This window comes from Nerophis lumbriciformis, linkage group LG11 (assembly GCF_033978685.3).
Source record: "Nerophis lumbriciformis linkage group LG11, RoL_Nlum_v2.1, whole genome shotgun sequence".
Classification (NCBI taxonomy): domain Eukaryota; kingdom Metazoa; phylum Chordata; class Actinopteri; order Syngnathiformes; family Syngnathidae; genus Nerophis; species Nerophis lumbriciformis.
This window is the reverse complement of record NC_084558.2, coordinates 19,273,073-19,294,396: the sequence shown is the minus strand read 5'-3', so window position 1 is coordinate 19,294,396 and position 21,324 is coordinate 19,273,073. Positions and strand designations below refer to the sequence as shown.

The following is a 21,324-nucleotide window of genomic DNA, read 5'->3' as shown; positions in this document are numbered from 1 at the left end:
ACAGTTAAAATTGTAGCAATGAAAACAAACAAAACACACAACTTTCTCAAAAAGAAAAGCATTTTTGATGTTTAAAAAGCTGCACACTGGTATATTGACTATTGATTAACTCTTGGCAGTTTTAGCACTCTAATAGACTCAATGTGTAGAATTATATCTTTGATAAATTCTTAAAATGTTGGTTATTTAATAGATTGTATGTTTAATCTTATGATACCTTCACATTGGTGCCTGTCTGTGTCGCTCCGTGGGTTTGTGTGTGTGTGTGTGTGTGTGTGTGTGTGTGTGTGTGTGTGTGTGTGTGTGTGTGTGTGTGTGTGTGTGTGTGTGTGTGTGTGTGTGTGTGTGTGTGTGTGTGTGTGTGTGTGTGTGTGTGTGTGTGTGTGTGTGTGTGTGTGTGTGTGTGTGTGTGTGTGTGTGTGTGTGTGTGTGTGTGTGCATACGGATTGCGTTTGTTAAAGTGCCGTTTTTACGGCATCGCAAATTGACGCTGCTTTAAAAAGTGGCTGACTTTGGCTAAAATTATAGTAAAGTTATTTTTCACACAACTTTGTCTCACTCTTGTTAGCTAGCTAGCAAGGTAGATGCTCACACTCTTGGCGAGGTTGAGACCGCATCCTCCCTCAAAATGTCCGACATCATGTCTCCGCTTTAATTGTTCGCCTATCATAGATGTACTGCCATAAAAACAAGGTCCGCTTTGCAAAATGAGCAAAGTGTTCATGTTTTTAACAAGAATAAGAGGAAATATCCTCACACTGGGGCGGTGTGGCTCGGTAGGTAGAGCGGTCCTGCCAGCAACTTGAGGGTTCCAGGTTCGATTTCCGCTTCCGAATCATAGTCACTGCCGTTGTGTCCTTGGGCAAGACACTTTACCCACCTGCTCCCAGTGCCACCCACACTGATTTAAATGTAACTTAGAAAATGGGTTTCACTATGTAAAGCGCTTTGAGTCTCTAGAGAAAAGTACTATATAAATATAATTCACTTCACTTTACATGTTATCACTGATGATGTTTTTGCGAGTGACCCACTTCTGGCAGGAAAAACACAAGTGATGACGTCACGACTGTTGTCGACAAATATAATTGAGACAAATGTTATTGTCGACTAATCGTTGCAGCTCTATTTGACAGTATGATTTTATAGCTAATGTAGACACTCATATCATGTGTTGCCTTCATAAGGCTTTAAAATTTTTGTGGTGCCAGACAAATGTTTTTTTGTATTTTTGGTCAAATATGGCTCTTTCAACATTTTGGGTTGCTGACCCCTGGTCTGAGGGCTACATCCTGAAATTCCAGGTCTCCATGGGTTTTTAAGTACATTTTTGGGACCTTTAGATGACGCTGGACTGACGACCGAAGTTATCATTATTATTGTGGTTTTGTTTAATGTGCTTATTATACACATAATTATACACATGCTAAAATATTTTAACCAATTGGTATTTCTTTAATAGCTATAAAGACCCACAATAAAGAGCCACACAATATACTTGCTTGACCGAGCAACCATTAAATTTAGTTCTGGCTTCATAAGAGCCAATTTTTTTTTCATTTGTGTTTAAATATGTTTATCTTCTTGCATTTTAATTTGTTAACGTTTTTGAATGTTTTTGTTTTTTTGTTTTTTTGAAATGTAAGTTGGGTAATCAATTATTTCACTTCTGCTTTATGTGACGTCACACGAGTTCACGTTCGTGTCCGTCTCTTTCAACTCAACACTGGAGTTTATATCGATAACTTTTTGCACAAACCGCACAGCCTGTATGTTCTATGTGAATACTGTATATTAGTTGTTTAGACAGTAATTTGTTTATACAAGTTTAGATCGGGAAATAACGTTTCTTAATGGGAAAAAAAAACAATGATATTTGTTTGATTACATGTTAGCATTTATGCCAGCAGGCTTGCTAAAGCTAGTTGGTCTCAATAATTTTATCAAATTGTGGTTATTGTCGACGTATTCGTTTAATCTGGAGCCAGAAGATGTTTAAAGAAGACACGATGCGTAAACTTAAAATCAGAAGTATTTATTCCCTATTGGATACAATTCTAATACAATTTGTCTGAGCGCAATCCCTCCTATCAACACGGCGACTTACACAAGGCTGTCCGGACACACCCTTCCCCTCGCGCTCCTACAATATGTATCACAATGTATGAATATTAGGAGTGTAACTGTACACAAAAATGTCGGTTCGGTACGTACCTCGGTTTAGAGGTCACGGTTCGGTTAATTTTCGGTACAGTAAGAAAACAACAAAATATACATTTTTTGGTTATTTATTTACCAAATTTGTAAACAATGGCTTTATCCTTTTAACATTGGGAACACTATAATAATTCTGCCCACGTTAATCAACATTAAACTGCCTCAAGTTGTTGCTCAGATTAAATAAAATGACAAAACTTTTCTTCTACATATAAAAAGTGCAACATTAAACAGTTTCAAGTCAACTCATCATGCTTAATTTATTACAGCATTTGGGAAGCCTGTAGTTGATTTTTATTATGTAAGTGTTATATTTTTATCAACATGTGATAGCAGGGACCCTGCCATTCAAAACTAGGCTGCTTCATTACAAAGATTACACACACACACACACACACACACACACACACACACACACACACACACACACACACACACACACACACACACACACACACACACACACACGCCGCACAGTGAGCTAACACACACACACACACACACACACACACACACACACCGCACAATGAGCTAACACACACAAACACACATACACACACACACACACACACACACACACACACACCGCAAAATGAGCTAACACACACACCGCAAAATTTGTTAACGTTACGCTAAAAGCTAATTAGCCTTCACCTCAAGCCAGGACTGCGAGCGAGCTGAGCTGCAGTTTGTTTCTAGAACGTCAAGGGGCTCATAGTGATGTTACTAGTAGTTGACTGGGAGGTATTTATTTTAATTTGGGGAGAGTCCGCTGCCTGATGCTTACCTGCTAAACACCTATCTGCTAACCCCACTGCAGAAGCACTGACTACATGCGCTCTGAATACGCACTGGTGATTGGCTGTTACCGCTCTGAATACGCACTGCTGATTGGTTGTTACCGCTAAGGTTGTAACCAATCAGATGGTTGTGTGGGTGGGACAATGCTGGGTGCTGTGTAGGAGACAGAGGCAGAAAGCGGCGCAGCTTGTTAAGACTTTAGCTTAGGCGGCTACTTAATATGTTCATGTGGAAACTCGTTCGGTACGCCTCCGAACTGAATCGGAACCCCCGTACTGAAACGGTTCAATACAAATACACGTACCGTTACAACCCTAATGAATATGCAATGAGGTGTCTGCTTCCAGGTGTAGAATCTTCCTCTGCCTTCTCCTTCCTGGACTCCGACTTTATATCTGGTGTTGTCCTTCAGACCTCGGCAAAGAAGCCACGTCAACAGTGGCAAGAAAGTGGGTGATAAGAGTTAATGTGCGTATGCTTGAACTTGGACCCAGTTTCAACTGGAACTTAGAAGATATGATTAGTTGCACGGCCTATTCTAAGCATATATATACCAAACATTTCTTAATCACATCATCCTTCATTATCTTAACGATATCCCAACATAATATATCCCAACATTATCAATCACGGGTTTTCGATCATTTTAACTTAATACAGTAATACTAACCGTCGGGAGTTTTACAATGCTTTACTACCATTTATTTGTAGTGCAAACCCCAGCAGCTGCTGAAACCGATGTAAAAGAGTGACTGCTTGTTTAATCTGTAACATTGCATGTTTATGGCGATTATCAAGGCTGGAAAATATACCGGCTTCATTTTAATTTATCTACTGGTTAATTGACTTATCGAATATCGACCCAGACCGAGTTTGATGTTCCACATCTCTATCACAACAATGCCAGTAATCTTGCAATGGCAATCTCTCATTTGCTCTTTGTGACTCAATTTGTTTGCCCAGATTGGCCTTTCTCCTATAGCAGCATGAACCAGTTGCTGGTGCTTTGACCCTTTACATTTATGAGAGCATGTCTGCAACAGTGCAGTGGTGTATAATCTGCCCATCACTAACGACTCCAGAGCGACTTTCTGGCTGGCTGCACTAGAGGCTGCTCGTAGCCAATGAATACAAGACCTGAAAGCAAACAACCAATGCAGATAGAGCAGTAAAATAGGCCTTTTTAAATAGACACAGAGAAACATGCCCTAGAATATTGATTTAAGAAATGCCTGCAATAGAGCCGTTTCCCTAGTTTCTCTCGGATATCTCCATTTCTTATTCTGTCTGCTGAAATCAACAGGATACATTCTGCAACTCATTCTGGTCTAGATGATACAAAAACCACTGACTGGTGTTAGGGTATTAACTATATATCCACACAGAGATACATGCATACATTACATATTATACTGACACATGAAAAAAGAATGACTTCACTGGGTATATAAACTAATTAGACAAAAGATAAAGGCTGTTAGGTGCTTATTAATAGGTATTCATTTTTATTCACATATTAAACTTGTTTTTAATCACATATACCCTATTTATTTTGTTACAAAAATCTGCAACTAGTAAATCACATGTACTCAGGTAAATCATCTTTCTAACAAGTTATTTGTTTGATCAGAATATATACAATGACTGCTTTCCTTTTAAGTAATATTGTTCATATCAAATGCTTTGTACTCTCCTTTGTTCTCTCTGTTTCTTGTACCTGCTCACTATGGATGGAAGATGCGTACTGATTCAGGAGAGTGCGTGTGTGTGTGTGTGTGAAGCTATTGCTCGCTGCTGCAGTTACTATAGCAACAGACTTAGTTTCTCGTTCTTGTTGCATGTGCATGTCTTCTTAAAGAGATGAAGGGTCTGTTTGACTATTCAAAGCCCTCAAAATGAAATGAGTGAAACAAGAAATCCGTGCAAAATATATTTATGAATATGTAAAGTACCTGATGTTACCAAAATACTGTTGCTATGGCTTTATTAGATATGCTATTTAATTGCAGATTATGAGATAATATTGCAGTTGTGGGGATGTGACAGATTATCTTTTCCAATATTGACTGTGACAAACTATACATGTTTAAAGTAGGAGTTGAAACTCATTACCAAGGTGGATTAATTGGACTTATTTCTTCAATATTTGTAGAACAGGTTTTCTTAACAGCAAAGAAAGCAGCATGTCTCATACCACTGTGTATATGGCGTGCTACTGAGTAAACTGCACAGTAAATAAATGGTATTTACTTTGACATTGTGTGTGTGTGCGACTCGAAACGGTGATTAAAGTTCTTTAATCATTTTTACTTTGTTTTAGATTTTCATAATTATGTTGACGTTCATAATTGAGAATAAAAATAAAAATGCAAACATTCAAATACTGATTACGTTTTGAAGTATCAATAGCACAGTTTCTCCAAATACACTTTTATGGTGATGTACAGTAGGGCTGGGCGATATGGACCAAAACTGATACCGCTGTATTTTTGTCCGAATGGCTATATATGGTATATACCGGTATCTTTAAAAAGTGCTTACGGTTGCCTAAGTGGTTTATGGCTCGATAACCAGTGTTGAGAGTACCCAGGTTATTTTTGTTGTAAGTAGTAACGTAACATGTTGTTTATTCTTATAGGGTAATTAGTTAGCCATTACTGTGTCAAAGCAGTTTTCATTAATTTTGTTCATTCACGGTAGGTTTATAGCCTAGCTTGTGCGCAAGGCTAGATGGAGCTTCTACTTGCTCACTGCGGTGAAAGACGCTGGTTGTTCAGTTTAAAACTACTTTTTATCCATGGGGGTTTTAGTGCATGGGGATAAAAGGCCAAAACGGTACATATCTTTCTACCTAAAAACGTTTTTTTGTGGGGACAAGCCCTATGTCTCAAGAATGCCATGAACTGAAACCGCTGGAACTCGAGTGTCACATTTACATCACACACACACACACACACACACACACACACACACACACACACACACACACACACACACACACACACACACACACACACACACACACACACACACACACACACATTACAGACTGAGGGATCAGTAATGTTCCAGTGTTAATGGCGTAAAACTGCTAATGGTATAAACTATAGCATACACCCAGAATGACCAAAAACCGTTCTGCGAGCTCAATAAAAAAAAAAAAACCTGGAAGAGACTTAACATTTTTACAGCAGATTCCTAAAAACACCAGTGTTTGATTTTTGACTAGATTTTTTGCATTAGGTTTTTTTAAACAGCAGAGTGCTTCTATTGTATAAAGAGGGCTATTTTTTTTGTTATAGAGTTCCGTAACTGCCCCCAAAAAATTCAAATGTCCACTGCAGAGGATATTTGGTCTCAGAAACATACAAAATAAGAATAATAGAGAAGAGGGTTTCCCCCAGCTTGCCAAGATACTTGTGTTGGTAGGGTGTGGTCAATACGACATGATCATATAATTTGCTTATCAGTCGATGCATACATTTTCTTTAAAAAGGCTAAAAAAAATGGACTTAAATCCAAAATAATGAGTATAAACATATTGTTTCTTATATCGTTTTGCTCTATCTTTATAATTGTTTATTATTGTACAATGTAACACAAGCCGTATTACCAGTGGCGGCTGATGGTCTTTTAAGTAGGGGAAGATAATTATCAGCTACTTTCTACAGTCTCCAGTTCCAGATAAAAGAAATAAAGATTTTAATATTCTCATATCAACAGGAACAAACTGAATAATTGAAAAAGGTTATGGCATCGTTTTATATTTCAAGATCGCTGATTCGCTCATTTTGCTGTCAATCAAAAAGGGATCATCCAATTATCACGCAGAAGTCAGGCCAGCTGAAGCCACACCCACTTATTATATTCATTTTCAGAGACACTCGTCGTATATGGGCGGTAGAAAGTCAAGCATTTATTCAATGATTGTCTGTGTTTGCATGTTTTCCCCCTGACTGCGAGGGTTTCCTCCGGGTAGGGACGGCGTGGCGCAGTGGAAGAATGGCCGTGCGCGACCCGAGGGTCCCTGGTTCAATCCCCACCTAGTACCAACCTCGTCATGTTCGTTGTGTCCTGAGCAAGACACTTCACCCTTGCTCCTGATGGGTGCTGGTTAGCGCCTTGCATGGCAGCTCCCTCCATCAGTGTGTGAATGTGTGTGTGAATGGGTAAATGTGGAAGTAGTGTCAAAGCGCTTTGAGTACCTTGAAGGTAGAAAAGCGCTATACAAGTACAACCCATTTATCATTTTATTTACCATTACTACGGCTTCCAACCACCTCCAAAGACATGCACCTGGGGATAGGCCCCTTCCACCTCCAAAGACATGCACCTATAGGTTGTTTGGCAACACTAAATGGTCAATAGTGTGTGAATGTGAGTGTGAATGTTGTCTATCTGTGTTGACCCTGCGATGAGGTGGCGACTTGTCCAGGGTGTACCCTGTTTTCCGCCTAAGTCCAGCTAGGATAGGCTCCAGCACCCCCCACAACCTCCAGAGGGACGAGCGATAGACAATGGATGGATGTCTAGTTTGTCTGAAGTGGAACAACCCACTCTATGCGCTGAATGAATGAGATGAAAGTCGTGTCAGCTGTCAAGAAAGTAGCGGATTCTAAACAAAAGTTGAATGCATATTTAGTCAATGAGATAAAAAACACAAAAGTACATATTTGACCACTTTTTTGCGGGATATTGTAGGGGAAGCTGTCTTGCAGTCTTAGAGCCATTGCTACGACCCATATCCCCAGCAAGTCTCCAAAGTTAACAGCCTCCGGCATGTTATAAGAACAAGGCAGAGAAGGGAAGTCAGTAAGGCTGAAACGTCGACGTCATCGGTTACGTAAATACGTCGACGTCGTTTTTGTGCGTCGACGCGTCGCATATTTACGTCACACTACTGTCATGGCGGAGCGCAAAGCAGACGATGCGAGCGAGGAGAAAAAAGCACGCCAAAAGTCGTCAAAAGTGTGGGAGTATTTCAATAAACGGCCTAATAATGTTGTTGTATGCACACTGTGTCGAGCGGAAATGGCCTATCATAGCAGCACAACGGCTATGAACGAACATTTGAAAAGAAAACACCCGACAGCGTTCTTGCCATCACCATCAACTAGTCAATCGTCCGCGTGAGTATACGTTGTCATCATTACACAAAAACATGGATGTGTCATTTGTATCTGCGTTGTAAATTCATAAGCTAAAACACTGTTCCGCTCTGAGAGGCGCGTTTGGCGTGCCTGTTCAGTGTTTACAAAGACGCGCTCCTCTTTAACGCTGTGGAGAGGCGGGGCCGGCGTGCGAGCGGTGAGGCGAGGCGAGGCGGGGCGTGCCGGGAGCTACGCTGCAATCGTGCCAAGGTGCGCGATCCGCGCACCTGGGCACGATCATCCAATCTCCTCTCGCTGAAGAAAAGCGGAGCAGCAGAGAGAGAGGGATTAGAGACTGGAAGGAGCCAAAGTGAAGCTGACGTGGAGCGAGAGAGGAGGAGTATGGCGTCACATTAGTGCCAAAAATCAGAGCGCATAAAAACTGTTATCGCGCGCTGATTCTCCACTTCGTGCGCGCGTGGTGCCTTTCTGCGCGCGCGCGACGCCTTTCTGCGCGCTCTCTGTGTACTCCTGGCATCTCTCCTCGCGCTGTCATGTTTCTTTTTGGCACTTTGGGGGCGGGTATGCTTAGAAATCTTTCTGATTGGTCAGGCGAAAAATGCTGAAAAATGCTCAGAGCCAATCAGAAGTATAGCAGGGCGGGTCATCGTCAATATGTATCAAGATTTACGGAGGAAGAAGTGGATAAAAAAATGTTGCGCGCTGATGAAGGTTATTTCATACCACATAAACACAATACAGGATAATACAAAATGTGACCCAAATAAATAATAAGACAACAAACACCATAATCACATCTTTCAGCCAGAACTGGTCCACCAGCAATAACATCCAACCATAACATTATTTTATATTTTCAATTCTTCTTGAACATTTGTTTTCTAATTTATGGAATTTCTTTTAATTCAGCCATAAAATTAATGAAATAATCTTTGAATTTTGTTTTTAAAACGTTAAAAATAGCTTTTAATAATGTATTCTGAAACAGTTTAAAATAATCAGAGAACTGACTAACACTGACCCTACACAACTATGTTGCACAATTAAGTCTTTTTTTTTTTAAAGCGAAAGAGGTAATTTCAACAGGTACAGCATCCTATGTCATATCTACATGTAATAAGATTTGTAACAAGGCAAACCGTTTGTAAATTGGTCGAAAATCGAGCAAGTTATGGTAATTTAATTAGTACAAGTACCATTGACATCAATGTAATGATTGAGGTTAGATGTCCGAGGTAAGATGGCTACAACGTTGCTACACTGGAGAATGATTGGTCATATGAAAAATGCTCACAGCCAATCAGAAAGGAGGGGCCGTCTAAGCATACCCGCCCCCAAAGTGCCAAAAAGAAACATGACAGCGCGAGGAGAGATGCCAGGAGTACACAGAGAGCGCGCAGAAAGGCGTCGCGCGCGCGCACAAAAAGGCACCACGCGCGCACAGAAAGGCATCGCGTGCGCGCAAAAGGCACCACGCGCGCGCAAAATGGTGTCGCGCGTGCGCACTAAGTGGAGAATTAGCGCGCGATAACAGTTTTTATGTGCTCGGATTTTTGGCACTAATGTGACGCCATAGAGGAGAGCCAGAGACTGAGGACGACGAGCGAGCGAGGAAGAGGAGCTGAAAAGCGAGGAAAGAAAGAGAAAAGAGTTGGAAGAGAAAAGACTTTGTGTAAAATTAAAAGATTGTAAACCTGGCAAAGCCGTCTGGCGTTCAGTCTGTCGGTCCTGAAAGAACCCCACGGCACAAGACGTGTCACAAACGCTAACATTAATTAGTTGTGCAAATACCTTTTACAACATTAACAGTTACATATACTATGTACAAACCAACAATTAACTTTCACTTTAATCATACTATCATTGTTGTGTTATTAAACAAAATAAGCAATACTTTTACTTTTGTTGAAATGTTTACACTGTACACTTTTTTGTATTGGATGTTTATCTTTATTTTTGCACATTTTAAAGCAAAATAAGCAATACTTTTACTTTAGAAATGCTTATACTATTGCAGAATATTAAGATTTGCACTGGATGTTTACTTTTATATTTGCACATTAAAAAGAAAATAAGCTACTTTTAATTTTGTTAAATGTTAAAAGTGTTAAATGTTTACATTGTTACAGAATATTTTGTCATGTTGTTGTCAATGTTGACTGAGTGGCCATACCTTTTTTTTTGTAAATAAAAGCCATGCCTTTTGAAAAAACTGGCCTACATTTATTTTTTCCTCTTCATTTTAAATAAAAAAAATAATCGGTAAAAGGAAAAATAATCTATAGATTAATCGAAAAAAATAATCTATAGATTAACCGATTAATCGAAAAAAATAAATAATCTATAGATTAATCGATAGAAAAATAATCGTTAGCTGCAGCCCTAGAAGTCAGCAAGTCAAATTTGTAACTTCAGGACAAGGATTGGCTCCAATGGTTGGGTCGGTCTTGCTGGAGTGCAAACAGGGGCTGTGTGCGTGCCTTAGATGGCGGGCGGCACCTTGGTCTTACGCCTAGGGTACAGACAATCACGTGCGTCCTGCTTGCTGATCATAGTGTTTCGTTGGCCAAATTTTATTTGCCTCACTAGTCAATAGTTTGTAAATAATAGGCTGGATACATCCATTCATACAATGTATTAATTACATTTTTTTTAATGTAAAAGACTGATTTTTAAGGTTATTTTCACGGTGTGGTGGATTTGATATTGCCGTGGCGCTGCGCCACAATCAATCACATGTAGGGGAAACCCTGGAGAAGTCTGGTCCCCCAGAGTTAGCTTTTTGGAAATGTGGCCCCCAAAAACAATTCAGTGGAATAACTCTGTCTTATACTATTGGATGTAATGCAAGTTTGATTTCATTATGGCACTACAATATACTGTATGGCTTCCTGTGCAACAGCTTGCAGTCTTCTGTTCCCATGTCTATGTGCACCATTAACAAAACCCATACATTTATATTACACCTTGATTCCGGCAATGAATGAACCAAAATGATAGTAATTGTAGTTTTAGAACAATTTGTTAGGCTTGGATGGATGGATGGTTTTAAAAGTTGTTGGATTAATCCTGATGAGTCGTGATAAGCCAAAAGGTCCAGAGGCAAGCACTTACACCAGGGGCGTCAAACTCATTTTAGCACAGGGGCCACATGGAGGAAAATCTATTCACTAGTAAAATCATGGAACGATAACTTAAAAATAAAGTCAACTTCAGATTGTTTTCTTTGTTTAAAAATGGACCAAGCACATTCTGAAAATGCAGAAATCATAATGTTGTTGTTTTTTACACTTACATGTTACGGTTAATAGTATTCTATCTCCAAGGTCTCTCATTGTTATCCCATTGGGTTTAGTTTTTTCTTGCCCTGATGTGGGATCTGAGCCGAGGATGTCGTTGTGGCTTGTGCAGCCCTTTGAGACACTTGTGATTTAGGGCTATATAAATAAACATTGATTGGTTGATTGATCTTCTTTTGTCGTTATTTATATTTTCTGGATAAAAGATGTGATAATGTTAATCAGTCAAATAGGCAGAATTGAGTCTGGCAGAGTTTTAAAATGCTTGATTTTAAATCTAACAGAAGATGAAATGAATAATATAAAAATCAAATTACAAATATTTGACTATCAAGGCATGAACGTATCAATCCACATCTTGTATACTATCACTAATAAGCATCGTAAGTACGTTGTGTCCAAACACGGAAGTGTTGCCTCTATCTTAACACGGCACACCGTTCCCCCACCTCTGTAGTTGTGTGCGCTCTAGTGGCAGGGAATACAAAGAATTGCTATTGCGACATCCAATGGACACAGTTAGAACAGCACTTTCGTTCATTCAAAATTGTCAGCTAATTATTATATTTGGCAAACTCAACTTGTGGGCCGGATTAAACCTGTTTACTGGCCGGATCTTGACATCCCTGACCTACACACAGACATGATGATTCTGTCCCTCATAAATTAAGATTAATGTATGTCCAGGTATTGTCCATGACCAATGCAACTGAAAGGGTGTAATTACTCAATAGTTGGGGGTACAATGATTAAGGGCACGGTGTGCAGACTGACAGACTGTTGAAGGATAGATGACTGTTGTGACTCTAGGAGGGGCAGCAGCAATAATAAACAAAGGACAGATTGAGCTTCTGTCTGCCGGTTTAAGAGTGATCACTCGTGTGACTGCAGTAGTACATTACAGCAGAGGGGGAGGGTGACTGAGGAGAGATGCACCCGTTGATCCCTGTAGCACGCTTCCTCTCTCTGCTTATGGATGAGAGATATGGGGGAGGGGAGAGTTCTATAGGGCCATACATGAGAAAACATGGAATGGAGTGACTGTTTAGGATCTAATGGCTTATAGAATCCAATTACAGATACTACTTGTGTACATCTTATATAATGCAGACTATAATATTCTATTGTAGCCATTACATAAAAGAACTGAAAATAAACTGATGAAAATAAATGGATTTCTTTTTTACTATAACCATTTTCAAAATACATAAAGTTGGAATCATACAATTGCCTAGTTTATTGTGCTATACAACGAAATGAAGATTTGGATTTGGAGGGTACTACGGACAGTAGCTAAACCCCTAACACGATTTTTTGGTTTATAAGGAATCCCTAATTTCTGTAAAATGCAAACAACTTTTTAACTCTGGTTATTGTGTTTTTTGGTCAACAAATGTGCACTCACTGCCACAAATATTCAAAGAGCAACAAAATATAGGAGCAATAGCAGTGGCAACCTGTAAAATCTTCATTTCTGTCTGTCATGGCCATTGTTTAAGGTTCTAAAGTTCTGAACCAAGCCTATTGATACCATTCTACACCTGCAGCTACAAGCCAAGTTGTGACTTCAAACTTTTTGACACATTCAGTAGTACCTCAACTGTATTATCGAAATCATCAACTGACTTACAATGAATATATTAGTGTCTGTACTCTACTTTTATTATATTCGATATTAACTGATTGTTTTGTTGTCTCCTTTTTCTGTTGCTGCTACCGACGCCTACATTTTCGCTTGAGGATGAATAAACGGCGTTCATTTGATATTTACCACGCCCTCTAGCGGCTTGAAGGCTCGTAGCTTAAATTATGATCGCAAGTTAATCATAAAAAAAAGACGAGACAAATTACAAGTACCTAAAACTATTGGTAATCAACATTTTGAGATAATAGCCGAGGTACCGCTGTACCTCTGGTTTTGCTGATGTTAAATACCGTAGCGCTAATTAAAGGTCACAAGTACTCTATTCACCCTGGTTGTTGACAACCCTCTACACCACTGCTTCACATTGTCCGATAGCCCTGATGCATTTATGACAGATGTGCCAAATATGGCCTGGCCTGTAATGTCATTTTTTGTAATAGACATATTCAAAGCACTAATTGCTTTTTCCTTCATTCGTTCCTTCTTGTTTAATGGCAAGGCACTCAACAGTGAAGGTGCATGACCGCCACCTATTGTAGTGGAGTGTGAACCAGAGTTTCCTCCCTTCTCCCTCCCTCACACCTCACTCTTGTAGAAACGTCACTAAAAAAATGTGGTTGCTGCGGAGTACTCATTTGATGGTAACCTTCTATCCATGTCTTCTGACTTCCTCTCTTAATTTTTTCCTTTCTGTACTGTATTTCCCACAATGAATGATTGCATGTTCCACTGATAATCCTATTGGGTGTGTGTTTATAAGGTGCAATGTCTTATTCAGTCTGATGTGTCCTAATCTAATACGTGATATGATTCCTTCCTCTTTTGTGCTCCCCCTTACAGTTCTTCCCACTCCTACTGTGTTCCGTAATGCATAATTGCTGAAGTTTATTGATGTTTTTACATCAAATTTGAAATTTTAGAAAATAGTATCTGACTGCTAAGTGAATAACTATTATGGTTGATTTGAGACAACAATATGATTAATGTATGTATGTGACTGCTGCTGTTTGTATTGATGTTTACTTTCTATGCATAGGAGTTGCTGAAGCCCTTTGAGGCATTTGTGATTAAGAGCTATATAAATAAACTTTGATTGACTGTGTGGGTTCCGTCCGGGTACTACGGTTTCCTCCCACCTCCAAAGACATGCACCTGGGAATAGGTTGATTGGCAACACTAAATTGACCCTAGTGTGTGAATGTGAGTGTGAATGTTGTCTGTCTCTGTGTTGGCCCTGCGATTAGGTGACGACTTGTCCAGGGTGTACGTCCACCTTCCGCCCGAGTGTAGCTGGGAAAAGCTTCAGAACCCCCGTGATCCCAAGAGGGACAAGCGGTAGAAAACGAATGGATGATTGATTGATGACATACTTTGAGTTTGTTTCATTGGATAACAGAGTAGTGATAAGATATTGTGTTTATTTCAGACACTAAACTGACCTAAATTAAAGGAATTTAATCCACTCTGTGTACATAACATGCACATTAAGTTGATGAGTTGATGAACTTGTGTTCTCTGACAGGAACCTCATTGGTCAATGTTTCTATTAACCAGCTTAACAATTATCTAAAACATAAGTTTATGCTGCATTAAAGTGTGTATTCACCATACACCATACGTATATGTTGTATTTGTAACTTGAATAAGTAATACATACAAGACAGTTATTTAATGACATGTTAGGTGTAGTTACTTTTATTTTACATTACATTTCATTACATTAACTATCTTACAGCTGGCCCGTTGGTGGCACCTAAAAAGCCCTCAGTGAAGATAAGTTTGACACCCGCCCCCCAAAAAAATGTTTGGCTTCAGTTTACCTCCTATTGTTTTTTTGCATTCCTCTTTTTATTGCCAGTCATGCTTTTTGGGGTCATGTTACTGGATGTAGCGATGAAGCATAGCAGATATCTTTAATGTTGACTAATTGTTACAATTTGTGTTGTATGTCACAGGTATATGTAGAGTTTGATGACCAGGAGTGGGAGAACCGTGAGTGGGTGAAGGTCTATGAGGATTTCCAGCTGTTTCTACTTGAGCACCAGCTGGTCTGGGCCAAGAGGAAGGAAGGAACCGGAGCAGGAGGAGAGGGAGCAGGTGGAGGAGCAGAAGGCCTGCTGCAAGGAATCAAGGTTACGCACATACAGTGGCCTGCCCTGGTAAGAATTTATTTTTTGATGCATGTACAGTATATAGAAATGGCACAACCGCCACAAAAGTCTGCAGTTTTTAAAAGGCTGTTCTTGTCTCTGACTTTTAAAACATTCTCAAAGCTCTAAAGAAAGTTTTCAATCGTATTGATTAAATATTGAGATTTTTTCTAACTTCATTTTAAGTTTTCGTATTGGAAAAACAATGGAAGTCTTGCTACACTTTATCACAGTTTACATTTGCTTAGTGGAGCTCAATAAGTATTGGATCTTCAGTAATAATCATATTTGAGCTAGTCTTCATACAGTTGAGTGTAATAGATGCCAGCTAGTGTGGCTTTGCGGTAGAACGTGTGTAAACCTCAGTCCATAACACCTTAAGAGTTTCAAGCAGTGGTTTGTTCCCCAGGAGGCACCATGACGCAGGCTAGTTACATATCTGTTTTGTGCCAAGTTGGGCTTCATACTTTAGTCATAATGGAACTTTTGGAAGTCCTACATAGACCTTGGTGACTATCACATCTCATCCACAGCATGTAATAAAAGCAGTAAAACAAATTTCAGTAAGGCAGTTAAGCAGGTTCTAGTATAATCACACTGCAATATACTCCGCAGTATCGAGTTCCTCTTTTTGTATAATAATAGGTACTGATGTGCAAGACTTGCAGCAAATAGGCCACTTTCAAGTTAAAATCTGAAAATTACAATGTACTGTACATTTTGCTTTTAGTATGAATGTTGTGTGTCATTATCCACAACTACATGACAGTGTGTCTGGTGTATGTAGACACATTGGTATTTGTTGGAACTAAATGATAAGGGTTTTGCTCTGATCCATGTTTGTGTGTGTGCCTGAATGCGGCGGAGAGTGTCTGTGCATAAAAATGTGGCTTGCTGTTTTGATTATGTAATAGCAGTGTGTACAGCGCCATCTGGTACATCCATTGGAGATAAGCTTTCTGAGTCTTACAGACATTTTTTTCTGCCTGTTTTCCTCTCCTCTGAATCCTCTACTTTGTATTGGTTCACTCATTTGTCTGATCAATGCCCTGTTGCTATCATTGCCATAGCAACAGCAAATTCCACACCATCACAAATGCATTCACACCAATTGATATAAAATGAACATTTGCTGGCTGTAGGCTTGGGAGTAGCTCTGCTTATTAGTTAGTATACCTTTGTTAGCATACTCATTTGCAAATATTCACCAACCTACTCTTATGTGGTAACATTTGAGGCAATGTTTCCTCCTTCGCCACAGTACTGCACCCAGATCTGTTTAACGTGTCTACTCCAGGCTGTGTAGGTAGGATTGTGACTACAGTTAGGGAAATGTTATAACATATGACAGTGTCACAAAGAAGAGGTTTTTTTTGTTTTTTTTCTCTTGCCTGTTACATGCTTCGGTCAAAATACCCCAAGTAAGGGCACACTTAACAAGTGACTAAGTTGCATGAACTAGATTAGTTACTGATTCCACAATTGGTTTTCTTTTTTGTATTTTCACATCTACATGTGAAGTCCCAGTGTCCTTGCACATTCTGTAATGTGGCTATTGGTCCCACACCGTGTGCCCCTCGTACACCGGGGGGCACTTATTTTCTTGTAGCGCGGACAAATGTATTGCTTTTCCTGTCGACCTTTGACTTCACACCAAAACAAGGCAACGGCGGTTTGTCACAAGTCAACAGCACAGCTCTTGTTGTACCTGTTGTCCGCTGTAATATTGGCACAGATTACAAATATTATGGGCCTATGTCATTTTTGATCTGGCTCACCTGTTGAACAGAGACTTGGCAGTCATTTCATCCATTTTTTAATCCTTTCATTTGCGAAGCTCTCTCCTGTGGGTGGGCGAGCTCTGAGGAATGCTGCGTAAATCTAACATTCCCTCTGGCCCGTATAGAATAATTTACAAAGTTTAACTTCTAATTGTGACAAACATAGACATTCATTCAATCTGTTATTTTACACCACTATTGGGAACATATGCTAGCTATTGGGTGTGTATTTTGATATTTTTATTTAGATATTAGAGGGACAAGCTATAGAAAATGGATGGATGGATATTTTTAACAAAGTATAATCTCGAGCCGGTGACATACAGCAGCTTTAAAGTAGGGCTGCAGCTCTCGATTATTTTAGTAATCACGTAATCTATCAATGAGTTTGTTTGATTAATAAAGTAAATGTATAAAACACCCTTTATAGCTTGAATGAGTGTTTCAGAAAAAAAAAGGAAATATAACACAAATTTTCTGCTTGCCAAAACCTTTATTCTTATTTTGCCTAATAAATGCAAATCACCCACATTCAAATTGTACTTTTAACATGTGCGCATTGATAAAAAGTCAGATAACGGCAGCCACACACCACTTCTCCCATGTTCTCTATTGCAGCGGCCATGCAGAAATGGTGCTTTGCCTATTTAAAGTGCACTCCATCCGGTCTGGAATTTTGTTAGTTAAACCTATTGATCAAAACGGAATATTAATTAATGTTTTTTTTCCCCAATCGAATTTATGATTTAACTGAATTATTGTAGCTCTACTTTAAAGACTTTTGACTTTTAAAGATTTTCGGCCCTGACGAAAAATTGGATGGTTTAAAAACCCACTGCCTGTCACCTGCATACAGCAACCTAAATATTATAATCTTCTTTTGGAAACCAAGCAGGCTCTCACCGATTGTAAGTCTGTATTATTTTTGTGCTTTAATTTGATGTTGATGTTGTCTTTGTTCTATACAGCACATCAGTATATCACAGTAGCATTATACTGTATTACTAAATTAGATTAATATAAAGAAGACTTTGATGTACTCTACTGGATGGCACTACTACACAAACACCACGCTATACTATATTTTTTAAACCTAAAATGAGTTTAGTCTTTTCTGACTTACGAATGCTGTTACAATGTCAGATACTCGTGTTAAACACAGCCATGGCATCAAATCACAAGTTTCATACATTTTAGCGTAAGTTTGCACGCAATTTTGGATACCTGTGCTCGTAGTGTTTTGCAATATGGCTATTTTGTAACTAAATTTGGGCATCGTTTGAAATTGGACGTTTCTGGTTCTGACTCGGGTCTCTCGTTTTGATTCTGGTTGCCAACAATTCTCAATTGTGATTTTTTTTAAAGATTCAAGGTCAAAAATGTACTATTCTCACATCCATCCATCCATTTTCTACCGCTTGTCCCTTATGGGGTCGCGGGAGGTGCTGGAGCCTATCCCAGCTGCACATGGGCGGAAGGCAGGGTACACCCTGGACATGTCGCCAGTGCATAAATATCAATCCTTTGAACTTGACTATAAACGTTATGTAGTTTGCTTTCACAGGAGTACACATTAATAACAGTTTCACTTTTATTATGAGGTTTTCAAAAATAAACATTTACGCAAATCCTGTTGTTTATGTATTAGAGATAGGGATGTTTCGATCAGAGGTTTATGCTGCCAATCAGTATCAGCCAAGTCAAATCGGTCGATACTGATTATTATTAACTGTAGTTTTCATTTAATTATTTATGGTGAGTGCTACTGACAGTGTAACAATTTCAACACAATATTTAACTAATTTTTTTCTTTTATTACATACAGTTGTTTGAGAAAAACAAAGGCAATAATTCACAATAACTCAACTTCAAAAAAAACATACTATCTATTAAGTCCTTAGTTTTTTTGCCCTGAGAGTCATCCTGGGTCCAGGTCATTATTAGTTTATAAACATTAATCAAAAGAAAATAAACTATCATATACATAACATGCAACTCAAGCTATTTCAACCCTTCTTTTATTATAATTTTGATGATTATGGCTTACAGCTTATAAAAACCTTGAATTGAAAATATCAGAAAATATGAAGTCTTCAAAAACTGTAAGCTATGATCATCATTGTAATAATACATTAAGGTTTGACATATTTCACTTTGCATGAGTTGATATCCCATATTAGTTTCACATTTAAAGTTGAATTGCTGACATGAATGGACTTTTACACACTTTTCTAATTTTATGAATTTTACCTTTATAACGGAAATGAGTGAAAATGTGGTTCCAGTGTCTCCCGTCTTGTTCATCTAAACGAGAAGGCATTAAATTCAATTTAACAGGTAACAGCGCTAACATGATAGGCGGTGAGTAGTACCTGTTGTATTTACGGCAGATGACGTGCTAGCGTTACTGCTGCTGGTAGGAGATCGAACTGGGTCAAAAACACAACTTTCATTTATAGTTGGTGCATGCTGTGGGTTAAAACGTTTCAGCATATTGCTTGTATGTCCTCTCCTTGATAAAATAGCAATCTTGCAAATAGGGCTGGGCAATATGGCAAAAAAATTATCACAATTATTTTTTTCATATCATCCGATCTCAATTAATATCACAATTCTTTTTTTTTTTTTTAGTAAAGCGGATTGTCCCGTGCAGGATTATAACGGGTACCGTTGCATCCCTGCTGTTTACTACTGCAGTGTCTTATAACATACATTTCCACCATGTTTGATCGAGGTAATATATACTTACAGTTGACAACTGTCCTCTTGTTCATATATATATATATATATATATATATATATATATATTTGTATGCAACAGTACAGGGAACCAACACTACGGTCCATACCTGGTTTTAGAGCCACGGTTTTGCTTCTTTTTCGGTACGTTTTGTGGGGGTAAAGAGTACAACTTTTTTTGCCTAGCCTCTCAAAGTTATTTTGTTTTCTTGCTTGTCATTACAAACATTCTGCAGTAAACAAATTATAAATGGTCTATTGAATACTATAAGATTTTTATTTTAAGTTAACATTCACTAAACAACACTTTCAAATGGTAAATTATTATTTGTATTCTTTAATTACTTGTATACGCCAGTGCTTCTCACCGGTGCTTTGGTAAACAACAAGCAGTGACCCAGATTGTGGAATTCTTAAAACCCACATTCTGTATCTTACATTGAAAGAAAATACATTAAAGTGCAGTTTGAATTTGAAGTACTGTAAAATAGTGTTTACCAACACATAAAGCAAGTTTAATGATTATTTCAGAAACAAAATGTTTTTGTATTCACAAACAAACATAAAGAACACAAAGCGTCTGTCTGCAGTGTTTTTTTAGAACGTGTTATATCAGAGGAGTGTAATCTTTGCAGACACAAACAAACATTTTTATCTAAAAAAAACAACCAACAACCTTATTTGATTAAATTAGTGGGTGGGTTGATTCTCTGTCGGGACCAATACAGTCACATAGACATTCTGAGTGCCTGCAAGTCCGCATTTAGGGCAGGATTACTGGGGAGCTGCAGCAGATAGTGAAACTAACGGCGCTACTCCTTTTTAAATGTTGTGTTTCAACTTCTATGCTAATGTTAGTCATATTTCTTTATTTAGTTCTTCTGGGCTGTACTTCCAGCTGTGTAAGGGGAAGAAGCACAACACGATTGAACATTAATTATATCGTGAGGTGCCTGACTTTCACGTCGTTGGAACTGGAGGTTGCGCACACGGACTCAATTTCACACAAACACACGCAAATGTACACAAACACACACACAGGATCACGGTCAATAAAGGTGGATTGTTCCGTGCATGATCATACCAAGCATCGTTGGTTCCCTACTGGTTACAACTGCGGTAACTTCTAACAGACATACCCGCCATGTTTGGTTGAGGAACTATGCTACCAGCTGATCCCCGTGATCGAAATCAAATTAATTGTGATCAATGATCACGATCATATAATCGCCCAGCCCAACTTGCAATTATTACAAGTAGCGCTATTGCAATCTTTTCTTGTAAAATATAACTTTGGAGTGTTTGTTCCGACCGAGTGCCGCCATTTTGCTGTCTGACGTCACTAAGCACATTGTGTAATGACGTTGTTCCCATCAACTGGCATTGTTAAGGGAATTGTTTGTAAAATTGGCAAGCGTTTACAAGGAATTGATACACTGGGAACCAACAGGTTTTCGATTCCCATCCCTACTAACCACACTAGTATTTATTATATATTGATTCTACCGTTGGTATCGAAATGATAAATTGATGAATCAATCTGTTTTCTTTCTACTTTTGTGCCTGACAGCGATGGTTCAA

General features: G+C 38.8%; 1 protein-coding gene across 2 annotated transcripts in view; it reads left to right on the top strand.

The window, feature by feature from the left end:
- Nucleotides 1-21,324, top strand: part of jmjd1cb (jumonji domain containing 1Cb) — a 212,389-nt gene that overhangs the window by 83,277 nt on the left and 107,788 nt on the right. For both annotated transcript variants that reach the window (XM_061967130.1, XM_061967129.1), the window contains exon 2: nt 15,029-15,232. In XM_061967130.1, coding sequence (XP_061823114.1) covers nt 15,029-15,232 — 204 coding nt within the window. The remainder of the gene's footprint in view (nt 1-15,028; nt 15,233-21,324) is intronic.